General features: G+C 49.4%; 1 protein-coding gene across 2 annotated transcripts; it reads left to right on the top strand.

Annotated features, from left to right (window-relative positions):
* Positions 1–1,822: 1,822 nt before the first annotated feature.
* On the top strand, positions 1,823–18,658 carry Lyrm9 (LYR motif containing 9). Of its 2 annotated transcripts, none has more exons than XM_052757373.1 (4): positions 1,823–1,940; positions 11,830–11,968; positions 13,941–14,033; positions 15,156–18,658. In XM_052757373.1, exons 2-4 carry the CDS (start codon positions 11,843–11,845, stop codon positions 15,171–15,173), a joined length of 237 nt encoding a protein of 78 aa, XP_052613333.1. In that variant the 5' UTR covers positions 1,823–1,940; positions 11,830–11,842; the 3' UTR covers positions 15,174–18,658. The 2 variants fall into 2 exon arrangements, with proteins under 2 accessions (XP_052613333.1, XP_052613334.1); XM_052757374.1 differs by lacking the exon at positions 1,823–1,940 and adding an exon at positions 8,052–8,330.
* Positions 18,659–19,706: the final 1,048 nt, after the last annotated feature.

Genomic DNA, 19,706 nt, shown 5'->3' with positions numbered 1-19,706 from the left:
TTTTTTTTTTTTTTTTTTTTTTTGGTTTTTCGAGACAGGGTTTCTCTGTGTAGCTTTTGCGCCTTTCCTGGAACTCGCTTTGGAGACCAGGCTGGCCTCGAACTCACAGAGATCCACCTGGTTCTGCCTCCCGAGTGCTGGGATTAAAGGCGTGCGCCACCACCGCCCGGCTCAATTGGCCTATTCTTAAATCCAAGTTCCCACTGTGACTTGGTAAAAGACAGGGCGTGCTGCCCATGTCTCTCCTTGTGGTAATTTTCTTCTTCTTCTTCTTCTTCTTCTTCTTCTTCTTCTTCTTCTTCTTCTTCTTCTTCTTCTTCTTCTCCTTCTCCTCCTCCTCCTCCTCCTCCTCCTCCTCCTCCTCCTCCTCCTCCTCCTCCTCCTCCTCCTTGCTGCCTAGCTGTCCACCAGGAATTTTTGAGAAAGATAAATGTTGTATCTCTATAAAGCCAGAAGTAACACAAGAGCCGTGAAGGTGGAGCTTTCGGAGGTAGAGCTAACAGCTTGCTTCTTGAATATTTTATGAGCTCTAGGTATCAGAACGACGCTTCTGAAGCAGGAACACAGAGATCTAGGAACAAAAGAGCAGGGATGAGAACAGACTGTGACATTTCTTAAAAATATGAAAGGGTCTTATGGTTGGACTCCAGAGTGGAACGGTGTCACGGCAGAGTGATCCTAGTCGGGACTCTAAAAGTATAACGATTTATTGATTGGATCTGCACTAATGATGTGCCCTGATTATGCATGGGTAAATAAGAGGGCTGATTTATGAGGGGTGCGATTGGATTTTTCAGATATATTTGGTCTAAGTCTACAAATTGAAAATAAATGAAGGTAATTGGCCGGGTATTCCAGGGGAGGAATCTTCCCACACTGGTTTGAGACAGTGTGGTAGTTAGGTAAAGAGGAAGAAAAGGGGGGTGCTGGAGGAGATGGAGCGGGAGTCTAGAGAACTGAAGAAGAAGAAACAGGGAAAAGAAAAGCTCTCTTAAGAAATAGCCCCTGCTTCCTAAGAGGAAGAAAAATAATTTCTGGGTGCTGCTAGACAGCAGTGTTTTCTTTTTTTAAAAAATGAAGAAAAAAAAGACATTATAAGAAATTGTCTTGTTACAGCAACTGCACAAGGAGCGTGTGTAGGGAAATTGGGCTTTTCATTACAGACAGGTTTAAAAAAGCCCCAGAGAAGAGAGACACATGAAGAGAAGCAACGTTACACTGGTCTCCTCACAGACAGCAGCCCGGAGAAGCTTGCAGCTTCATTGAACAGGGCGTTTGTCTCGCGATAAAGACTCATCTTTATTTCTTTCAGGATATAAAACTTGTATTTAAATCAATTCAGAGAAGCATTCTGACTTTAAACACGCGTGAGTAGGGAGAGCCCATTTAATGAAACAGCATTATTTCGTTTTCAAAGACGGATCCTGGCAGTAGCTCTGAGTTAAGATTCCGTATTCTTTCCCTCAATTATAATTATAGCTGAGTCTGAAAAGAAGCATGCCTATTACTGTCATATGTATTCTTCTGACAGGTGTTGTGGGACTGTAATTTGATGAAGCGACTCAAAATGCAGACTCCCTTCCAAACATAATTCCTGTCATCAACACGAGAGGTTTAGGACAAGTCCTCCGAGAAGCCTTTGCAAAGATCTTGAGCACCCCTAATATTCTAGCACAATCCATTCTTGGGAATATGAGGAAGAGCTTGCCTCCAGGGCTTGTCTCCAGGGTAGTAAGGAAGACAAGGGAAAGAAGGCTGTGGGTAGGGTCAACTGGGTGGGGTCGGATCAGGATGCCCGCACCCAGTAGGACCCCGCGTCCCGCCGGCGGCCGGCAGAGGGCGCTCAGGCACCAGGCGGGGGCGGGGGCTGCGCTGGCTTCCGCTGCGCAGGCGCACTCGTCGCTCGCGGCGCCTCGAGTTGGCGTCCGCCCGGAAGGCGGGTGAGCCCTGCTGCGTGGGCCCAGGGCGGGGACTCGGGCGGCGGGGGCGGGCTGGGGATTACCGAGGCTGCCAGCAGGGCCGGGATCTGTGGAAGCCCTGGGGGCGATCTGTGGGTGCTCCGGGCTTCCCCCGAGAGCCGGCGGCACCTGTCGCAGGCAGAGTCCCGGCGCGGCGGAGGAGCGTGGGAGGCCGAGATGCGGGCTAGGAGGATGCAGGGAGCCAGGTCTCCACCATGTGCTGCTGGCATCCGCACTCGACTGGGGCAGCCCTGGGTTCTGTGGTTTTCCAAGAGCAGACGAGCCCCTCTGCTCTCAGTCGGTCTATGAGAACACCCTGTTACCAGGAGTAACTGGGATCACTTTGGTTTCTGCAATATGTAACCCAGGCTGACCTTGAATTCGTAATCCTTCTGCCTCAGCTTCCCACGTGTACTGGGATTACCGGCCAGTGCCCATTTAAAGTGCACACGTTTAATAACCTTTAGAATGTGCGCAGTTGTATATCTACCACCACTGTCTATTTTAGAATATTTACCGTGCCTTAAAAAAAAAACTCCGTTAGCAGGCAACGCCCCTCCCCAGTCCATTCCCTTTTCTCTGCGCTATGCAACCAGTTCACTGCTTTCGGTCGATTTGCCAATTCTGAACATTTCATAGAGACAGAATCAATCATACGTTATGTAGCTCCCTGTTACTGGTTTCTTGCGTCTTGCACGCCTTCCTCAAGGTTCACGCGTGGTAGCATAAGTCGGCACTTCGTTCTTTTTATTACAGAATGATTTTCCATGGTCTGCCTGGATCAGGTTTTATCTCTCCATTCTCCCTGTGATGGCTCTTGGGACTCATTTGAAGTCCTTACTGTCACATACCTGTCCTCTGGGTATAAGGTAGTGGGGGCCAAAGAAAGGGAAGGATAAAGTGTGAAATATCCTTGGGTGGCACATGGGAATTCCGAAAGAAAGAGACTGATTAGTCACCTGCTAATCAGGAGCTAGGAACAGCTCAGTGGTAAAAGGTTGCCTGGCACAGTCAAACCCCAGGATTCATCTCCAGCATCACCACCTCCCACAGGGATGGGCACAGAGCTGGGACTGAAGAGTGTGCCAGGGGGAATGGAGGGAGGCTGGGCTGACCTTGGTTCTGTGGGAGAGGGACCAGGGGAGGCAGGCTTGCTGGGAGAGCATAAATATGCCAGATGGAGCCCTGGGGTGGGCGGGGGCAGGGAGCACACCAGTCCTATTTTTCAACTTTTCTCCATCAAGAAGATTAATTGCATATTTTAAAAAATGGCTGATGCAGGCTTAATTTAGCTTTTTATCAGTGCCCAATCGGGCATAATTTTGGGTTATTTTTTCTGCCGTTCCATTATCTTTTTAAATGTATGACTCTTTTTCCAATTATTTTTAGGTGCCCCGTGCTAGGACACAGGTTAGGGGACAGGGCAGCGAGCTTACATGGGGCCGGGCCCTTTCTTCCTGTGCCAGCAATAATACCTGGCACCCAGGCAGTTCCCTTTGTGCCCCCTCCCTTTAATAGATCATATTCTCTTTTGAGTTTTGTAAGTTGGTTTTGTTTTGTTTTGAGACAGGATCTTGGATAACCTAGGCTTTGCTAGTGGCCTAGGCTGGACCTTGACCTCCTGAGTGCTGGATTACGGGGATATGCCACCAGACCCATCTGATTTTGTAAACTGTGTGCAGGTCAGAGGACTGCCTTTGGTTCTCTCCTGCCACCTTGTGGGATCCAGGGTTGGAACTCAGACTGGGAGGCCTGTGTCTAAGTCATCCTACCACTCAGTAAGATTTTTTTTCCCTCTCTCTATGTAGCCCAGACTATTCTGGAACTCTCTCGGTAGACCAGGCTGGCCTTGAACTCACAGAGATCTACCTGTCTCTGCCTCCTAGTGCTGGGGCTAAAGGTGTGAGCCACCACCGCCCGGCTTAAGATTTTTTTTTTTAAAGAGCATTTCTTTTTTTTTTTTTTCCTCTTGTGTAATTGACATTAGTCTGATTTTTTTATTTCCATTTCGATGTGAGAGGGTGCTGTAATGTCCTTCTATTTCAGAAAGGCATGAAGTGCAAGGATTTCTGGCTACGTTGTGAATAACAATCCGGTGAAGTATGTGTATCAGTGACTGAGTCTGCTCTTGCATAAGCCTCAGGAGAGTTCTTTATGGATGGGGTCCTTAGTCATGATCTGGGCAGCACTTTTTTTTTTTAGTTCTGAGGACTGAATTCAGGGCTTTGCACATGCTAGGCAGTTCTCTTAATGCTGGGTTACCCTAGCCTTAGTCAGCGTTCTTAGGCTTACATATTTAGCAGTCGTCAAGGAGGGAAGTAAGATTGTGGCTTCAGAATCAAATAGACTTAGGGTTAGTTCCCGTTCTGACTGTGCACGGCTATGTGGCCACTGACAAAGCATAGTTTCTCCGAGCCTTGGCTTTCTTATCTATAAAATGGGGCTAACAGTACCTACCCTCTAACATTGCTGTGTTTAATGAGGTAATATGTGAAAAGCTGTCACAATTGCCTTTCGTGAGAACGTGATCAAAGATGACATTAGCTTTTCAGAAGATTCTGGATGAGCTGGTATTGGTCTTTTCAGTGATTTCCCCGAGCCTGCACACTCAGCCGCCCGGAGAGATGTTCCGTGGGTGAGCTATGCTCATGGCAGACCAGACTGCTTCTCTTTGTCCTGGTGCGTGCTGGTTTCAGTGCTTTCGTTGTATACGGGTGACTTAAATAACAGGCACCCCAGCGATTGTGCGGCCGACTGTGACTGTATTAGACTGTACAAGATGGGGAAACAGAGTTACTAATAGTTCGTGGAAAGAGGTACTTTGAAGTGGATGCCAGGGTCCTCAGGGTCTGAGCAGAGAATGCAGTCTGGGCTGCATTCCTTGAATTCTCAGGTCATAGGGAGTCCACAGGGTCATTGCTCATGGAGCCGGTCAGGACACAATCAACCTGCTGTTTCTCACACTGCCAGTGTGCTTGAGAGTGGAGGGGTGAGAGTGGGGAGGATGGGGAAACATCAGAGGTACAGAGTGGGGCAGGGAGGCTCAGGGAGGTGATAATGTCTTCCACCCCTGTGCTGGAAGAGGATGAGAGGGACCTTGAGAGTTGGCTGTGGGTGGTGCATCAGGACAGAGCTTGAACCTTGAGTAGAAACACTCTTAACATTTGTGTTTCTTAGTCCGTCCCTTCTCTCTGTGACTTGGCTATTGTTGAACTGTTTGGAAATAGTTGTAGAGCCTGTAACATACTTCTTAATGCTTGTACCTGCATCATCTGAGGATAAGAGCAGACTGCATAACCACAGGGTCAGGCATTTCCCAGTGACGTTGGAAGAGTCTTGTACCAGCTCGACAGTGTCAGCTGGTGTCCAGCTGCACAAGTTTTTGCTTGGGAGGTTGATAACACACTGTAACCACCCTTGGAGAATGGCTGGCAGGGCCGGCCTTGCACACAGGTGGGTGCCTTCCCATAATTCAGGTGAGATCTGAGCTGGAAGTCAGGGCTAGAGTGAAAGGGGCTGATAAGGCTCTTTTGGGGTCACCATAGGTTTCCTCCTGAGCATGGTGCATGGTGGCATTCGGTGTCCTGTGTTATTGAGGGCGTCCAGGAGGTGCCAGACCCAGAGCTGAGTGTGGAAGAGTAAGGCCAGCTGTCGGAAGCCACAGGGGCCTCAAAGGCAGATGGGAGAGGATTGTCAATAAGTAGTTTTGGACTTCTACCAGGAGCGTTCACGTTATGTGTCCGCTTGAATGGGATGCAAGTATCATTCTGAGTGTCTCCATGGGAGTGTTTTTAGATTTAAATTAGTAGACTGAGTCAAGCAAACTGTCTTCATTAATATTCAGTCTTTTTAAAAGCACATATTTAGACTGGGCATGGTGGAGCACATCTTTAAATCCCAGTGTCAGGAGGCAGAAGCCAGTGAATCTCTGTGAATTCCAGGTCATCCTGGTAAGCCACATCTCCAGCTTCATTCAGTCCACTAAAGGCCTGACTGCTACAGGATATCGAAGTCACACCCCACCACCAGCTTGCTATATTTTAGAAGAACTTAGGAAACAGAAGTCGGTAAAGGAAATGAATGTTTACAGTTGAACCCACTTTCTGTCTACCTGGTCTCTACCTGTGCCTCTGGCGATCTTACAGTTAGAGATGTAAACCAGAAGATGTGGAGAGTTACCTGACACACAGTTTAACAGTCCTGGGGGTGGGCAGGGGCGGTACTTGGTCTGTACTATCTGGACGGTGTTAGATGTTTACAAGTCACACTGTTATAGAATGAACAGTCTGAGCCTTTCTGACATAAGAAAGAATTCTCTAGAAGCCCTTTGAATTGGGACAGAGACTCTTCCTAGTTTCCTGGCAACTTTCCCCCATAGGGTTAGAGTCAGGGCATTAGCTTTGCAGATTTTGGACTTGCCAGCTCCCAGAATTACATGACACATTCCTTGTAACACACACACACACACACACACACACACACACACACACACACACACACTCACTCAGTGTGGTAGTTTGAATGTAATTGGCCTGCATAAGCTCATAGGGAGTGGCACTATTAGGAGGTGTGGCTTTGTTGGAGTAGGTGTGGCCTTGTTGGAGGAAATGTGTCACTATGGGGGTGGGCTTTGAGGTCTCCTGTGCTCAAGCTATACCTTGTGAGAGTTCCCTTCCTGTTGACTGTGGAATCAAGATGTGGAACTCTCAGCTCTTTCTCCAGCACCATATCTGCCTGTGTGACACCATGTCCAGCCATGATGATAATGGACTAAACCTCTGAAACTGTAAGCCACCCAATTAAATGTTTTCCTTTCTAAGAATTGGCATGGTCATGGTGTCTCTTCACAGAAATAGACACCCTCACTAAGACACTCCTTCCCCCCCACATACTCACATACTCCCCTACCCCCCACACTCACAGATGTTCTCAAACACACACACACACACCCACACCCACACACCTTTTACCGGTTTTGCGTCTTTGAGGACCCTGGCTAACATACCTGTTTGTGTCAAGCCTTCTGTCACCTGTCACAGTGTGGAGACCATCCCTAGTCACAGCTGCCACAGACTGCCCCGTCTAGGACTCAGTTTGCCTGGACTTGGCCTGAGGGGTGGGTGACGCAGGCACAGGACTCCCTGGGCCCTGGAAAGGAACCTGGGTGTGTTCTATAGGCTGGCACCATCCCTGGTCAGTGTCACCGTTTCTGCCTGCTCCTCGTTTTGACTGCGCCTCTATTTGCTTGGTATATTTCTGTACCCATTCTTTAAAAACAACAACAAAACCAAAACTGTTTTAAACATAATACCTATGAAATTGGGATTTTTTTTCTTACCTGTGTAGGTAAATATTACATCATTGTGATGAAAAGATGTCCATTCATAGGCTGCTTAAAATAAACTCAAGTAGCTATTCCACATTTTTGAGAAAAGTTGCCAGAGTAACAAGGTATGGGGATGAATACTAAGGGGATTTGGAGGGGACTGGGTTCCCTGACATTTATGTTTCAGGTTCAGTCAGGCTCTTGGGTGGAGAACAGATAGGGAGATGGTTTGAAAGGCAAGGAGTCCAGCTCCAGACTGTGGCAGCTGAGACAGAAGGGATCTGGACGAGAAGGAGCCATAAATCTAAGTGGCACAGAGAGGTAGAATTTGATAGGATTTCAAAGCCAGGGGCTCAGGGATCGAAGGAGAAGGAGTAGTTGGCTTGCAGGTGGCCATCTTAGCCTGGTTGCCTGGGAGATGGAGCTATCCCAGGGGTCTGGGGTGTGAGGCTTAGGTCAAGTGCAAAGGGCACAGTGAGAGAAGTGAGCATCCCCAGGGTCAGAGGTTGACTCTAGTTTTGGTGATGGTGCTGGGAGGTTCATGGCCCCCTTAATAGTAAACCCACACTTTAAATTAAATTAAAGCATTTTTAGTTCAGCTCCTCTCAGTGGACCCACACATGCATTCTCTACTTGTTATTACGGAGAATGACTAAGTAATATAATTGAGCTGAAAATAATCTTCCGCCCATACTTGCTGGGTTGGTTACTAAGTATTGCTTGGGTTTTTAAAGCAGCGAAGCAAAGTTGTGCTCTTTCCAAATGTCGAGTTTGAGGACTGCAGATGGTAACCATCTGTTCTGGACTAGCATTTTACAATATTTGATTAGCACTTTATATAGTCTGGGGAAGCCTGCCAGAGGAGCTGCCTGTCATGTTGGGACTGTAGTGTGTCCTCTGTGGTTGCCCTTCAGGGGCCTGCCCATGACAGTTTATGGGCTCCCTTCTGTGGACCAGGCCAAAGCAGGGCTAGTCAGAATAGTGACAGCAAGGACTTGAAGAGCCCCGTGTCCTTCTTAGACTTCCTTACAGCTGGAACCATTGAGGTGGGTCATAGAAGTTTGTGTGTTTGTTTGTTTGTTTGTTTTTGAGACCTATAGGCCAGGCTGTGACCGAGGATGACCTTGACTTTGTGATCTTGCGACCTTCGTCTCCCTAGTGCTGGGATTACAGGCCTATACCATTATACCTTCTGTTTGCAGTGTTGGAGATTGAGCCCAGAACTTCCTGCATGCTAGGCAGGTGCTCTACCTACTGAGCCACACCGCCAGCCCCTGGAAGTAGAAGTGGGGAATCAAGATGTGTCGAAATTCTTTGCATTGAAGGTGACAGAACCATCGTTCCAGGCTGGTTTGGTAGTCGGAGTGAATGGTCAGGCTATTGAGAGTTCTGGGGCCTGGGTTTCCTATGGGTGAAGTGTTTGGGGGCTTAAATGAGGTCTTTGAACTTTGTTCTGGCAAGTTCCAGCTCCGCTCTCTGCTTGGAGCCAAGAGTAGGCAAGATGGCATCCCTTGAAGACTTTCTGAGTCTAGTTGGGGAGGGAGTCTTTTCCGGCCCCAGCTGCTCATCTGTGAGCCAATCCCTGCACGTGTATAAATCCTGGGCTCTGATTGGTCAGGCAGGTTGGGCGCGTGTGCACCCTGAGTTCTGCGATGCTGGCGTTTACTAGGAGGGAGAATGGATAGCGGGGTGGTGGTGGTGGGGTGGGGGGTAGGGGGGGGGTGGTGGTGGTGGTGGACAGTTGCCGGTCAACTCTAGTGTCAGAGCACGAGCCGGAAGAACCATGAGGAGATGGCCAAGTTGCTCGGGAAGATGTGCTTGAAATAGGATGAGTGCAGGCTCCCCTGAACCCAGACTGTCACGGTTCCCTGTCAGTGCTGGGTGTCCGACAGAGCTAGTCTGGTTCTTTTTGGCCGTTCTCCCGCGCCTTGCTTCTTTAAAACAAACACCAGTCATTCAGTCTCTCCACCTTGGACTCTTCATCTGGCACACAGGGAGCCCCCTCCTCCCCGCCAAGCCTGTACTGAGGAGATAATGGGTCGATTGGATCAGTTCATCCAGTGCGAAGCCTGCTGAAGGCCAGGCACAGTGCGGAGGCTTGGGCGCAGCTCAGCTGCGGGAGCCTCCTGCATGAGCTGCGGGAGCCTCCTGCATGAGCTGCGGGAGCCTCCTGCATGAGCTGCGGGAGCCTCCTGCATGAGCTGCGGGAGCCTCCTGCATGAGCTGCGGGAGCCTCCTGCATGAGCTGTGGGAGCCTCCTGCATGAGCTGCGGGAGCCTCCTGCATGAGCTGCGGGAGCCTCCTGCATGAGCTGTGGGAGCCTCCTGCAAGGCAGCAGAGAGATTTTACTCCCACCCGGGGAGGGACAGTCAGAAAGGGCTTCAGAGGGAAAGGGTTCCACTGAGGGTCTGGGAAGGTAGCCCTGCCATGCAGAGCTGGAGAGAGCTGACGTCCTTGATAGTTTGGAGATTCTGGGAAGAGCTCGCTTGGTATCAAGTGTGGAAGAGAATGGAGTGACAGTGGAGTGTCACGTATGACACACACACACACACACACACACACACATGATAAATGAATTACACACACACACACACACACACACACATATATATATATAAAGAAAAAGTTCTTATTGAGTTGTGGGATCTTTGGGAAGAACACATATGATAGAGTGGTTTAGAGTCCATACTACTCTTCCAGAGGACCTGAGTTCGGTTTCCAGAATCCTCCTCAGGCAGCTCAAAATTGCCTGTAACTCCAGCTCTAAGAAATCTGATGCCTCTGTCCTCTTTGGGTACCACACTCACGTGTGCATACCCTCCCACAGACACATTCATGTTATAATTAACAAATAATAAATCTTTAAAAAATCAGGCAATATAAACGTTTTGAAATGTCCTATGGTATGCCATGAATGTGCATACTTCTTAAGATTCATGTAATAGCTGAAAAACAGATTCAATTTTTAGTTTGAAAACATGGAGTCCATAGACAAAAGAAAACATGGCAGACTGTTCCGCTTACCCAAACCTTGGGAACATGTAAAGGAACCTGAGATGGGGAAGCCAGTGAGCAGCTCCTGGAGCATGATGGGAGGTGTGGAGCTCAAGGGAGTGCCGAGACGTCATTTTGGAGTGTATATGTGTTTTCTTCAATGTGGTGGTGGTTTCTGCAGGGGTGGACATGTGAAAAGTTACCAAATGGCTCACTGTAAATACATGCATCAATTGTATGTTAATAGCACTTTTTTCCTAATATCTAAATGATTTAAAATTATTTTTTATTTCATTTTATGGGCACATGTGTTTGCCTTCATGTATATATGTACCATGTACATGCTCGGTGTCTCTGGAGGGCAGAAGAAGCATCAGACCCTAGATGTACTTGGAGTTACAGATAGTTGTGAGCCACATATGGGTGCTGGGAACTGAACCCCGGTCCTCTGCAAGAGCAGCCAGTGCTCTTAACTGCTGAACCATCTCTCCAGCCCCTAAAACAACAAAAACAACAAAAAAATTTTTTTGAGGCCGTATCTCACTACATAGCCTTTGCTGGACTGGAATTAAAGGCTTGTGCTACCACACCCAGCCCTATTTTTAAAAAAGAAAATTAAAATTACATCCATCTGTGTGTGGACATGTGTGGACACGTGTGTGCCATGACACTTTTATGGAGGAAAGGACAGCCTGAGGGGAGTCGGTTCACTCCTTCCAGCGTGTGGGTCGTGGGGACCAAACTCAGGTCCTCAGTCTCAGTTACAAGCACCCTTACCTACCCAGTCATCTTCCACGTCCCACGCCCCCCCCCCTTTTTTTTTTTACCGGATCCTGGAGCCAGACTGCCAAGGTTCAAATCTCAGATCGACCTCTTATCAGCTGTGTGAGCTTGGGCACGTTACCTGACCTCTCTGTGCTTAGTTTTTCTTAAGTCTGCATCCGTTTATGTGTTAGATGTATATCGTGCTCATTGTTATTAATGTCTCAGTAAAATGAAGTCACGTACCTAGTCCCGGCTTCCCCTTGGTCACTCTGTGTATAGCTGCTTCTTCATGGAGCCACCCTGTGCATTCCAGTCTGCTGAGCGTCTCATTAACATGCATCTATCTGGCTGGGGACCAAGACTGCAAGTCTGATGAGCTCCTGGTCTTGCCCGTTCTCTGGCTTTGGGACAATGCTTCGATTAGCAGCTTTGGAACTCCGGGCGTCCTGCCTTCCTGCCTGATGCCCTGACTAGGATGTATGTGGCTGTGGGCAGCCTTGTTGCCTCCCTGGGGTTTTCTGCTTATCACCTCCCTCACCTCCCACCTGAAGCTGAGCTTTAGCAGACTCTAGGCTGAGCTGACACATTTCCCTCTGCACTTGCGTTGCGTCCTTGTGGGCCTGCTCTATGCTAAGGCTAGCCCCAGCCCAGGGTGTAGGCGGCTGGGATTGGGCCACAAGGGGGCCCCGCCTCTGTGCAGATGGTTCACAGAGGGCTGGGATTGGAGGCCAGGGCCACTGTGGAACTGGCCTGATATCTCAGAAAGCGATGTTCTGTGTTTTTCAGGCGGGGCTCACAGATGGCCCCACTGCCGGGGGCAGAGCTGGTCCAGACACCGCTGCAGCTCTACCGTTACCTGCTGCGCTGTTGCAGGCAGCTGCCAACCAAGGGCGCCCAGGAGCACTACAAGCATGCTGTCCGGCAGGTGGGAGCAGGTCTGGGGGAGGTGTCTGCCGGGGGCCAGAGGCACGGGTGCCCGGGAGTGGGCCTAGAAGTTTTATAAGAAGCACTGCAAAAGTGGGCAGCTGGCCTCTGGCTTCCGTCGGTGCACAGTGGCTGCATCAGCTGGCATCACGGCGCTGTGCTGGGGCCTGAATGAGACGGCTCAAAGGAAAGCAGCACAGACTGGGGAGAGGCGGGAGAGATAACGCTGCCGTGAGGACCAGAGTTCAACACCCAGAGAAGGCTGGGGTGGTGACCTGCACTTGAAATCCCAGCGTTGGAGAGGCAGGAACAGGAGGATTGTGAGCCCCAGGTCCCACTAAGAGGACCTGTCTTAAAGAAATATGAATAAATAAAAGCAGAACAAAGTTTTGTGGACCTCCAGGAAAGGCAAGCAGCTCTAGATTAACCAAGACGAAAGCAATGTCCCAAGTAAATGGAAGGCGTGACATGTGGCCGATGGGAAGTAGAATACTGGCAGTGGATTAGGTAATGGTTGTATGGATGTTAATTTTTTGGAGTTTGATTGCTGTGGTCTGTAGAGGGTGCCTTTGTTAGGAAACAGAGAGTTTTGTAGGGGATAAGGGCACAGTGCCTGTAACTTACTTTAGATGCTTCTATATAAAAAGGGTGGTAAAGCTAGCATGGGAAAATGTTAACTGGGAAGTCTGGTTTGGAGTTCTTTGCACATCACACTACCTTTCTATAAGAAATCACTTCTGGGACTTGGTCAATGGCTCAAAGGTTAAGAGCATTGGCAACTCTTCCAGAGGACTCAGGGTCTGTTCTTTGCTCCCGAGTGGCAGCTTCCGGGGATCCAGTGCCCTCTCCTGGCCCCTGCAGGTACTGCATGTGTGTGGTGCACAGACAAAACACCCAGACCACAGACAAAATAATACAAATTTTAAAAAATTATAAGAAATCATTTCCAAACAAAGAGCTCAAAGCTAAACTTCATAAGATGTGGAAAATAAAAACAACTGGGATGTGGTGGTACACATCTTTTTTTTTTTTTTTGAGCTGAGGATCGAACCCAGGGCCTTGCACTTGCTAGGCAAACGCTCTACCGCTGAGCTAAATCCCCAACCCCGGTGCACATCTTTAATTCTGGCACTCAAGAAGCAGAGGCAGATGGCTCTCTCCAAGTTCAAGGCCAGCCTGGTCTACATAGTGAGTTCCAGGCTAGCCAGGGCTACATAGTGAGACCCTGTCTCAAAAAGAGAGAGAGTGGTAGCAATAGAAGGCTGTGGGAGACAGAAGGGAGGAATTAGCTTTGGGGGAGTCAGGGAAGATTTCCTTGAGGTGGCACAAGGTGGGCTCCTGGTAAGCAGGTGAATGTGAGGTTGGGAACACAGGTAAGGGACGGGGGAGCCCATTGTTCTGGAAGAACCCTGAGGTTCACCACACCAGTGAACCAAAGTCGTAGGTCACGGGTCACAGGCCTGGCTGGATTTCCCAGGATCTCCTGCCCCTCTGCCTTCCTACCTTTCCCCGTTGCTCCCCCAGCACCAGCACCTGGGGTGTGTGTGTGTGTGTGTGTGTGTGTGTGTGTGTGTGTGTGTGTGTGGTGGGCGCGCGCGTGTGTGCAGTCCCTCCCCAGCACACTTTGATCGAAGCAGATTCCTTTGCTGATCAAATCAGACCCAGGGCTGATTGAGGACTCCCGTCGGCCATTGTCACCTGCTGGATGATCACCTGCCAGATCACCCGCGGGCCCAGAGCCCGGCCTCCTTCTCATCCTCCCCGCTGGCTGTCTCATAGACTAGGACTCAAACGCTGCTACCTAAGAGCAGCAGGGTCGCCTCTCCAAGCCTCACCTCCAAGTGGGCAGGATGAGCACACCTCAGCAGGGCTAAGCAGGTGACCAGCGCCCCGCAGCCTCTCGGGACTGTGCGCTGAAGTTGCGAACCTTGTGAATTTCGCTTGGCCATGTTCTTTTATGCTGAAACTTACAGGGTTTCCGGGTTCACTCAGATGAAGATAACCCTGAGAGAATCCTGCAGATTATTAAAAGAGCCATTGAGGATGCCGACTGGATCATGAACAAGGTGCGTGCTTGCTTGGCTCCGGTGATGCTCTAACCTCCTCGGCCACTAGGGGACGCCTGCGAGTCACAGTTGAAAACAGGCTGCCCATGCCAACAGTTCTCCCAGGATGATCTCTTATGGTTGCATTCTTTTCCAGCACCCTTAATCCTGAAAGGCCATACCACTGCCTAGCAGTGCCAAGTGAGCTGACATGGGCACAGCTGTATCTGGCTTGCGGGAAGCTGTCTTAGTCTGTTCTCTGCTACTGTGATAAAACACTGGCAGAAGCCGCCTTGGGGCAGGAAAGGGTTTATTTGGCTTACGGGCTATAGTCCATCACCAAGGGAAGCTGAGGCAGGAACGGAAGCAGACACCACAGAGGAAGGCTGCTAACTGGCTCGCTTCCCACGGCTTTCTCAGCTACCTTTCTTATATGCCCCAGGACCACCTGCCCAGCGCTGGCACTGCCCACAGGCACGGACACAGGTCGATCTGATGATGGAAGCAATTCTTAAATTGTGGTTGCCTTGTCCCAGGTGACTGGTTTGTGTGACCTTGACAAAAACTAGGCTGCTGTCTAGGACCTCCACCTGGACTCTGTGGAGAACTGGAGTGTACCCCCAGATTCTTGTCCTCCTAACTCAGATGCTCCAGATGTGGGGTTTAAAGTCCATTTTGTGAAACTCAGATTTTGACAGGGCATTTAGCTGAGTGGTAGATTGCTTGCCTGGTGCACAAGCCCCTGAGGCATATCCCTGACAAGAAAACAGAAACAACAACAAAAAACCCCCCAAAACCAACAACAACAGAAAAAGAAACACTTTGGTGATTGGCTTTGGGGGCCTCCTCTGCCAGGGACTTTGCTCCCACAAACAAGACTCAGCTTAAGGACAAGCCCTGGTGAGTGCTTGTTGCTCGGTCCCAATACCTCCAGCTTCCCCATCTCCTTCCCTGAGCCCCTCAGCTTTTCCAGTAAAGAAGAAGGGCTAGGTACTGACTAGAGATGTGACAGTGGAGGGCGTCCCCATGGAGTCTCACCACCTCCCAGAAACCCCTGTGGGGGAGGTGGCGACACCTGTGAGACGTGACCAGAGTCCTCCTCCGCCGTCTTGCAGGATAAAAATCTCTTTCTCTGTCTTGCAGTATAAAAAACAAAACTGAGAATCCGCAGCTGGCAGCATGACTGTCCTGGAGACATTGGAACTGAGAAGCCTCTCTGCTTTTGGAGCTCAGCAGCAGCAGCAGCAGCAATTCTGGAATATTCTCTGACATTGTTGGCCGGAAGCAGGAAATCATAGCTGACATTTGGTCAAGTGGCTCTTGTCACCGAAGCCATGTTTCCAGCATCTGTTATGTCTGCTCTTCCATCCCGGAATGATATGCAATTTGGGGAGAACTTGGTGTTTTTTTGCTTCTTCTCTGTGTTTCTCATTTTTGTCTATCTGTTCTTTTTCTTTGCTCTGAAGGCAGTTAGTTTATTCTGGAGGTCCCTTTACCGTTCTCCGAGCCCCAGAGCTGATGTCCCCTCAGACGACCACCTGTACACAAGAAAGAGAACAGGCTTGAGAACCAGGCAGCTGTGGATCTGAATCCCAACCGGCATCCACAGCTGTGCTGTGTCCTCAATCTGCTAAGGTGCGGCTCCTGACACTGTCCCCACAACGTGCTCCAAGCAGAGGTCCTGGCCCTTGAGGTGGTGAAATGTATACCACGTGAGACTGGGAAGAGGATGCAAGCAGCCAGAGTAGGCACCAGAGGTCCAGGCTTCTGGGACGCCACAGTGTGTCCTCATGGCTCTCCCGGGCCTTGACTCTCAGGGGAGGATGAGAGGGAAGGAGAGGACAGAGAGGTCCAGGGAGGAGCGGCCCAAGTGGGTGAAGTAGCTGAACGACACAGAGAAGCCACACTGGAGTTGAATATTCCCGGGGCACTCAGGCAGCGGAAGAGCTAGTGCCTGCGTGTGTCCTTGCAGTTTTGTGAGTTGGAGTGACCTCTGTCGGTGCAGAAGGGGTCGACAGTACTGAGGCACGTGTGTCAGTTTGTGAAAGCTCTTTTTGTTTATTTATTTTAGACAGGATCTCACTGTGTAGCCCTGACAAGCCTTGAACTCTAGAGCTTTCAGCAATCCTCCTGCCTCTGCCTCCCAAGCTGCTTAGATTATAGGTGTGCCATAACACCCAGCTTATTATTATTATTAGCCTTTTTACATTTATTTATTTGTATGTGTGTGTGCGCATGTGTGTACATATGGCAACATTCATGTCATGATACACGTGGAAGTCAGAGGACAGTTTGCAGGAGTCAGTTCACTTCTGCTGTGTGGGTCCCAGAGAGTGAACTCAGGTCATCAGACTTGGTGGCAGATGCCTTTATCTGCTGAGTCCTCTTGATGGCTCTTCTTTTTTTTTTTTTTTTAAGATTAATTTATTTTATTTATGTGTGTGTGTGCGCGTGCCTGCACACGTTTTTATGTCCCATGTGTGTGAGGTGCCTTGGAGGCCAGAGGACTTGGGCTCCCTGGAGTTGCAGGCGGTTATGAGCTGCCCGGTGTGGCTGCTGGGAAGCTGACCTGGGTCTCTGCAAGAGTAGTTGGCGCTCTTCCTGCTCGCTCTCTCTAGCCCCGGTTATTTCCTCTTGACTGCCATTCTCCGAATGTGGATTGTTTCCCTGCTGCATGCTGTCAGACAATGCTAAGGATTGGGTGAGTCAGACTTCCACTCGCCAGCGGGGACCATTCCTCAGAGATGACCAGGTGCTGGTCCCACTGCTGGACAACATTGGCCAAGGCCAGCTTTGCCCTCTCAGGTGAGGACAAGGCAAAAGGGTCCGAGCAAAGCTGAGTCACCTCTGTCCCCACTGCTGTTGTCTGAGCCCAAGGACCAATCATCCTTGGTGATCATGGGAGCAGGGTGGCCATGTGCGCCACCATGCCTGACCTTAGGTAAAGGGTTTTTGTTGGTTTTTGTTTTTGTTTTTGGTATTTTTGAGACAGGGTTTCTCTGTATAGCCCTAGCTGTCCTGGATCTCACTCTGGAGACCAGGCTGGCCTTGAACTCACAGAGATCCACCTGCTTCTGCCTCCTGAGTGCTGGGATTAAAGGTATGTGCCACCACCACCTGGCTTAGGTAGAGGTTTTCGTTAGAAAGAACTGGGCTTAGAAAACGGGAATAGCACTGATTTGGGGACCTGGGGCTGCCACTCACAGGGATTGCTTGAGGGATGTGGGGGTCCCCTAATTATGAGGATTGTTTAAGAGGACTTTCCCATGTAAGATACAGATCAGTGTCCAGGTTATCCCTGAGACTTATGGCATCATCCTATATCTGGTGGGGTGTCCCTTTTGATAAGGAACAAGGGACAGACACTTTTTACTTATTGATAGCGAGGATGAAAAACTAAGTGAGTCTCCATGAATGTGTCCCTATTATTTTATCCCCCAAGATGTCTTCTCCAGGTGTGTGTGTGTGTGTGTGTGTGTGTGTGTGTGTGTGTGTGTGTGTACACGCTTGTGCACGAGGAAGGCAGGGGGTAATGTTGAGTGTCTCCTTCTATTGCTCACCTTTTTGATACAGGGTTTCCCTGTGTAGCTTTGGTGCCTGTCCTGGATCTTGCTCTGTAGACCAGGCTGGCCTCGAACTCACAGAGATCTGCCTGCCTCTGCCTCCTGAGTGCTGGGATTTAAAGTGTCACCGCCTGGCTAGGAATTAGTTCTATAGCACGCTTATACTGGTGTGTCCCGATGCCCCTAGTTCTATTGACTAGCCCAGGTACAGTGTGTCCCCCAGAGCAGTCTCCTGTGTCATCTTGGTTATCAGTGTCCCCAAGACTTAGAGAGTCGATCTCAAGTTTTGGAGGAACTCATCAAGAGCTGCAGCCCTGGGAAGGCTACTCGGGGAGCCTGGACAGAGTTGAAGCTCTGTAGGATGCTGAGTCTTAGGAACAAGGACCACAAAAGAGAAAGGTGAGTGTTGTTGAAACATTTCCTCAGCAGAGAGAAATGGGCACACACTCCTGAGGAGGAGCGTTGGGTATTTTGACTAAGTCAGGAGGATCTGGGGCCAGGGTCACAAATTTATGTGGCTACCCCAGGCTTTGACTATAAACTTTGCAATTTTTTTTTTTAAGTTTTGAATTGTTCCAAATTTTAAAGCTTTTTTTTGGTGAAGCATTTATTTATTTATTTATTTATTTTTGAGTGTTTGTGTTTATGTGCCAAAGTACTCAGGTCATCAGGCTTGGTGGCAAGTGCCTTTACCTACTCAGCCATGTCTTTGGCCGGAGCTTTTCACATCTTCCCCTTGACTGACTTAAGATCCATCCCACTGATGTCCCTTGAAGTGAGTTATTGCCACCTGTTGAGATTTGTACTACCTGGGAGTGTAGTAGGATTAGATCTTAATGCTTTATTGGAGGAAACTTCAGCATTTCCCTTCCCCCAGACAGCAGTGTGGCCGTGAGTGCTAGAAACCCAGCCCGGGAACCTGTGAATGTTGATGGTCAGCCTTCTAACTGTAGGCAGTGACCTCACTTTGGGGGCAGGGATGTAAGGAGGGTGGGTGTTGCCTCTGTGGCACGGTAACAACTAAGTGCTTACTGTATACCCGGACTTTCCAATGCCTTTACAATAAAACTGCTAGCCCCTGTACGCCGTCTAGCCTCGGGTAATGAAAATGGGTAGCTGAACTCTGGTCATCTGGAGTGGGTTTGCTCAGTGATCTCTACACATTGGTGTCTACAGAAGTCTGCAGAGGTTGGGAACACTATCTGAATTTCCAGTTAGACACACCTACGTTGTAATGTTGGGAACATGCAACAGGAGGGCTGGCACTTGTCAGTCTCTCCCCAGTAATGTTCCTTGACCTCTAAACTGTCTGGACTTGGTCTCTGAGTCTCTGTATGTTGTCCCAAGGTTAGTTTGATAATCTCAGTAACTAGCTGTTGTGTGACTTTTCTTGGGGAAACATCTATTTATCCCAGAGAAAGAGGATGCGGACTGATCAAAGACCCTGAGTAAGTCCAGCTTGGTGAGCCAATAAATTTATTTGGGTTACTTACAGGAGTATTACCAGAGAGGGCCTCAGGGTGTCCCATGATGTGATATCCCTTTGTATCTCAGCCAAAGAATGGAGTAAGACACATGTTACCGGCGAGTTGGGCTCCCTCTTGCTGGTTCTTAGTCTCGTGGATAAAAGAATTTTAAAATGGAGTCCGAAGGAAGCCTGAGAGGATGATGATGGGGTAAGCTGTCAGTCCTGGCAGACAGCTGGGGCGTGGAAATGCAGACGAAAGCCATGACTGAGTCAGGGTCATCAGCGGAGGTCTGCGAGCAGCTGTGGCTTCGGAAGGAGAGTTCAGAGAAAAGTAGGTAAGCCCCCTTATCCAGCGGTCTAACAGGGTGTGGGCAGGTGAGTCACCACTGAGAGGGCTCAGCGGCTGCGATTGGAATCTCAGGGGGCTCAGTTGTGACTTTCCCCTTCATTCCATGATGGAATATTGATAAGCCCCATCTTGTGATGGTCTCGTGCAGTGGTCCTCAACCTTCCTAATGCTGCAACCTTTTAATACAGCTCCTCCTGTTGTGGTGACCCCCCAACCATAAAATTATTTCGTAGCTACTTCATAACTGTAATTTTGCTACTGTTACGAACTATAAAGTAAATATCTGATATGTGACCTCTGTGGGGTGTAGCACG

The sequence above is a fragment of the Peromyscus californicus genome, unplaced genomic scaffold (genome assembly GCF_007827085.1).
Source record: "Peromyscus californicus insignis strain IS unplaced genomic scaffold, ASM782708v3 Scaffold_3__1_contigs__length_106647218, whole genome shotgun sequence".
Taxonomy (NCBI): domain Eukaryota; kingdom Metazoa; phylum Chordata; class Mammalia; order Rodentia; family Cricetidae; genus Peromyscus; species Peromyscus californicus.
This window is presented reverse-complemented; position numbering and strand designations above follow the sequence as displayed.

What these genes read in the sequence shown, in the direction of transcription:
- Lyrm9 (XM_052757373.1), top strand. Translation starts at nt 11,843, where the DNA reads ATGGCCCCACTGCCGGGGGCAGAGCTGGTCCAGACACCGCTGCAGCTC. An exon ending in ACAAGCATGCTGTCCGGCAG is followed by an intron (nt 11,969 to 13,940) that starts GTGGGAGCAGGT and finishes TGAAACTTACAG; the next exon opens with GGTTTCCGGGTTCACTCAGA.